Here is a 5,320-nt window from a genome sequence, read left to right on the forward strand (position 1 = left end):
TTTCACTGTGTCACCGTTGGTTTCTTTTGTCATTTTTTTTTTTTTATCTGATTGTTTTTTTTTTTTTTTTTTTTTTTTTTTTTTTTTTTTTTTTGCCAGGCAAACGAACAGATCCGAAAATCCACCTTGGGAGGTAAGCTGTCTGTACCTTCAGTGAGGCGGAACCCACAGAGCTGAGCTCCCTGCTGGGTCTGTGGGCAGATATTGGACCTCTTCAAGTCTGACTCTTGAAGCCAGTGCTCCTATCCCTGCACAGCAGGCCCCTCTGAACACAGCACCCCACTCGGGATGCTTCGGAGGGGGCCGGACGCTGCATGTGGTCCTCTGTAGACTTTGCTCTCACTGGCCTTTGGCCTACAAATGTGCTGACGAATGGAAACAAGAGAACACAAGGGCCCAGCAGACTGAGGAGCCTGTGCATGGAAGGCGGGCTTGGCTTTCCTCTGGCTCTCAAGTCTTCTTTTCTACCTCTTACTTTGTTTGGTCAACTTCCTTCCTAAGTCCATGAATCAACTGTGCCCAGTCAAGATCCGTGTCCCTGAGGACTACAGGCCTTTAGTACATGTCTGGAATAGATAGAATCCAGTGGGGAAATTTGATGAGATGCCATTAGGTCCCCTGCCTAAGGCTTTCTGACTTGTGGTCTTGCAGTGAGCAACAAGGTAGATATGCATAGTTAATATAACGAAAGTTATATGATGTTGCGCTGACGGTCACCACATAAGGTTCACACGCTGAATTCCTAACATCGGTCCTAAGCCTGTCTCCCCAAGGCTGCTCACCTGTAAGGTTATATCTTAGCTGAAGGTCAGGTCCAGTCTCTAACAGAAGTCTCTGATTGGAGGGTTAGGGTCCTGGAGGAGACTGTCCAGTCACAGGGCAGATCAAGGCAGCAGAGCAAAGCATTGCTCTTGGCCTCTGCTTATAGACTGTCCAGTGGGCATCATAGGATTCTAGGACTGTGTCTGGTTGTCTTGGGTGAGTGATGTCACTGAGTGCTGGTTATCAGGGGCAGCCTCCAGTGTGGTGGGAATCCTGACTGAGCTATTTTTTTACATGTCTAAAAGCCATTTTTTACTATGCTCATTACAGGTCTTGAACTTGCTGGACTTCCTGTTCCTAATAAGTTGTTCCCAAGGATGTGCCTAAAGCTGGCCCCAGACTCCACCTGTCTCACTGGGGCATCCTCAGCGAGGAAGGCCCTCCTTGCTCCCCTACCTGCCCAGGGAGTGGCTAGACTTATGACTTAATAACTAGACTGCCCTTAGGACAGAGTTTCCATATAAGGAGAGGAGAGGAGAAGCTGGGCCTGCTGATAGAGTTCCAAACCCCTCTGGCTCCTAATCTATAGACTAGCTAGAAAAAAAAAAAAAAAAAAGCCTTCTTTTCACTCTGAGACCAAGGACTGAGGAACAACTTTAGCACAGAGGACGATGCTGAATCTGCAGCACTAAGCAATCCCTAGAGTCTTTCCTACTCAGTCCATCCACTTGTTGTTTCTTCTGTAGGCCGCATTGTCAACAGCGTGATTATTGCTCTGACTGATGGGATATTACTGCTAAAGCCATATCGTGACACTATGGAAGAGGTGAGTCCTGTCCACAGGAGTGAGCACTTTGCCTCTGATATTTGGGGATTTATTTCCAGCACCTTCTTTCTTTTTAGGCCAAAAAAGCCCGGAAAATGGGAGCAATCGTTTACACTGTGGGTGTTTTTATGTATAGCAAACAGCAGGTACTTCCGACCAGGTGACCAAGTGCAGTGCCCCTGAGTAGTCTATTAGAGCAAGATTGTAAAGCCATCTCTACAATACCAAGAGGGTGGGATTGTCACCTACCCAAGGGTTAGAGAAAAGTAAGCCAATCCCTTATGCAGAGTGGGCCAGAGAGTTTCCCATTCCTTAAGTCTGGGCTCTAAATGAGAGCCAGTTCATGCCCTAAAATCACCATGGCCCCAGGGCAACACTTCCTATCACAAGTCTAGGAACCTGTTGCATCATGCTTCTAGTTCCTGGCTCTGAGGCTCAAACCAATTATTTTTCTCCTATCATAGTTGGTGAATATTGCGGATGACCCAAGTCGCTGTTTTGGGGTTGATAAAGGGTTCTCTGCTCTGGAGGGTGTCATTGACCCAGTGAGTATGTGGGATGTGGAAGACTGTGGAAACACTGTCTGCACTCCCTGAGGCCTACTATCCAGCCCATCTCTCTCTCTCTCTCTCTCTCTCTCTCTCTCTCTCTCTCTCTCTCTCTCTCTCTCTCTCTGGTTACTTCCAAGTCCTGTACTGAAATACTGTCTGTGCAGCCTACCTACGTTTGTGCAAAAGGTAAGGACAGAGACGGAGAGGTCATGGGCAGATGGAATAACTCAAAAGTATGTATACAACCACGTGCGTGCGTGAGGTTTGCATGGGATGTACAGCCTGTGTGTGTTGTTCCCAGGATGTGTGTGGTAGATATGACCTGTGTATTTTGACAATTAGAATTGATCATCCCCTTGATGAAATCTAAAATTACCTAGAAAGCAAACCTCTTAGAGTGATCTTGAGCAAGTTTCTGGCTTCATTGAAGTGGGAAAACCCACTCTAAATAGAGGCAACCCAATTCAATGGCCAGAGCTCCCAAGCTGAGGAAATAAGAAAAAACCGTGCTGCACATCAGCGTCCATCTCTCTATTCTTCATGACTATGGAGGAAGATAACCAAACGCCTCATTTCCCACCAACATGACTTCTTCCCGTACGTGATGGACTGAACTCTTAAAACTGCAAATAAGCCCTTCCTTTGAGTTTATTTTGTCTGGCAGCAACAAGAAAAATAATACAGAAAACCTGTGTCAGGAGTAAGATGGTTACAAACGTCTATGTCATTCTTAAGCCTTTGAAAAGAGTTGGCAGCAAAGAAAATGAACCAAGGTTTGGAACTTTGAGACAGAAAAGTTCAACCAAGAATGCTCTAAGCAGGCCTTAATAGGTTGTTCTAATGGAAGTTTAGAAAACCAGTATGTCAAGGGAAACACTTACAGTGGAGGCCTTTAAGGAGTCCATGGGGAGCCTGGGTAGGGTCCACTCATGCTATATCCAGGCAGGAACTATGGCTGTGTTGTGCTTGTGTCCCAAGAGCTTAAGTGAAGCTATGTTCAAACTTCAAGGACTAATTTATTTGACAGAAGAGCTCTCAAGACGTAGAATAGCACCCAGGGAGTACCATGGTAATTTCTCACTATTAACCAGGTCTAAGAGAACCGTGGGAGCAAAAAGGACATAAAAAATGTGCTATTTGACAAGAGAAAGGAGGGGGATTTTAAGAGTGTAAAAAAATCTAGTACTGAGAAAGGGCTTGTAATTGTTTAAAGTCCCTAGCATGTTAAAGAGAAAGCCACTCAGAATAAGGACAATAGGAAAGGGGCCCTGGGGACAAGACCCACCACCACCACCTATACACTTGTCCGCCTTTTGAGATGCAATTTTTTAAAGAAAGCCTGAATTCGGAAGGGATTATTAGTTTAAAAAGTACTTTCTGGGGAAGTGTGTTCTTAAGATTCAGCAACCAAGACATATAGATGTCACTATAGCTTTGTCCCAAAGGGGATCCAACTTCATCCCAAGCTGGATTTCTTAAATGACAGCAGAACTTGACGGTGTCATTCATGTGGTACTGGTTTTGTGGACACACAAGAAACAAGATTGAAGAGATGATGGAGACTTTTGAGAGATCCTTAGGCCATCCAATTTGTAGCAGCATTGGAGTACAGAGAGAAGAGACCCTAACAGACCTTTGTTTGAAGCTTATGTTGCAATGGAGACCCCAGCACCTTAGAGATGCTAGAACATGGAACACCCATTGAAGAAAGCTGCAGGAATATTGTGAAGCTGACCAAAGAGAGGGTATTGTCACTGCCAACTCCTGACCTCCAGGAGCAGAACTGACAAGGACGGCCTCTGTCTATCACAAGGTCCCTGCATCAGTGTGCCAAAGACACACACATTTGTTTCGGAAGGAATGATGTCTTTCTTTGTCAGTACCTGCATGCAGACTTGTCCCATATAGCTAGAACTTGTACCCTGCAGGAAAAGGAGATAGAGGAAGCCCTGAGCCTCACTCTTCCACTGTGAACTGCTAGATCTTCCTCTGCCTGCCAGCTCAGGCAGCTAAGTCCTGACCTCCATAGTCTTCAATGGGATCCCAAGGTTCTATGCTTGAGAAGGCAGGACTGTGCTCCCTCTGAGCTATGCTCCCTCTGAGCTGTGCTCCCCTTAGCACCTATGTGAGGCAAAGTGCCACTACGTATGTGGGAGCTGCCGCGTGTTCTCAGTGGGCAGAAATAAGCCTGGACGGTGTGGTGGCAGGTGTGGCACCTAGAGGCTAGTAGACTTTAGAGGCAGAAGCTGGTCCTGATATTTGCATCCTAGTCACTGACTCTAGGCTGTTCCTGCCTCTCTCCCCACACTGTGGAAGAGTCAGAAGCCTGCTGTGCTAAGGAGTGAAGGGAGGAGTGCTTCTGGGTTAAAAACAAAAGCAAAAGCCACCCAGCTATGCAGCCCACCTGCTCTTAAGCACACAGGCCTTGGTGTCTAGACAACTGTGACAAAGCCCAGGTGAAAACATGAGTTGTCACTCTTCCCTTGCGGCAGTTGAACCAAGGCGACAGATGCCTCCAGACATCAGCTTAGCCACTGACCTGTTAAACTGTAGGCCGTCTTGTGCAAAGCTGCCGCAGCATAAGAATGCCTGTCACCTGTCCAAGTACTAACCAAGCCTGTCATCCACAAGAAAACCTGCAGAATCCTAGCCTGGGCCCATACGGGCTCACAGAGACTAAACCACCAACCAGGGAGCAGTCATGGCACAAATCGAGGCCTCGCGCACACATGTTACAGTTGGGCAGCTGGATCTTTATGTGGGACTCCTAAAGTGGGAGCAGGGGCTGTGAGTGACTCTGCTGCCTGCCTTTGGATCCCTTTCCTCTAACTGGACTGCCTTGTCGAGCTACAGCAGGAGTAGGTGAGCCAGGTCTTGCTGCAACTTGATATGCCCAGGCTGTTTGATATTCAGGGAGGCCTTCCCTTTTCTGAAGAGAAATGAAGAAAGAATAGATGAGCAGGGGAAGAACTGGGAGGAGAGGAGGGATAGGAAAAGGCAGTTGGGAGGTTAATTAGTTAGTTAGTTAGTTAGTTAGTTAAAAATAATCACAAAATCAAAATTTTAAATTGTACCTACTATGGACTCAGGCAACTTCCTTAAAGCAGTTTTTCATAGTTGAAGAAGAGGAGGAGGAGAAGTATGAAGAGGAAGAGGAAAAGGAAGAGGAGGAGGAGGAGGA

At 46.6% G+C, this 5,320-nt stretch overlaps 1 protein-coding gene across 1 annotated transcript in view; it reads left to right on the forward strand.

Annotated features, from left to right (window-relative positions):
• LOC110325364 (anthrax toxin receptor-like) overlaps nt 1–5,320 on the forward strand; it is a 22,236-nt gene that overhangs the window by 5,382 nt on the left and 11,534 nt on the right. The window contains exons 5-9 of the mRNA XM_021203319.1: nt 100–133; nt 1,509–1,588; nt 1,666–1,734; nt 2,053–2,132; nt 2,264–2,325. Of these exons, the coding sequence (XP_021058978.1) occupies nt 100–133; nt 1,509–1,588; nt 1,666–1,734; nt 2,053–2,132; nt 2,264–2,325 (325 nt within the window). The remainder of the gene's footprint in view (nt 1–99; nt 134–1,508; nt 1,589–1,665; nt 1,735–2,052; nt 2,133–2,263; nt 2,326–5,320) is intronic.

This window comes from Mus pahari, chromosome 8 (genome assembly GCF_900095145.1).
Source record: "Mus pahari chromosome 8, PAHARI_EIJ_v1.1, whole genome shotgun sequence".
Lineage (NCBI taxonomy): Eukaryota > Metazoa > Chordata > Mammalia > Rodentia > Muridae > Mus > Mus pahari.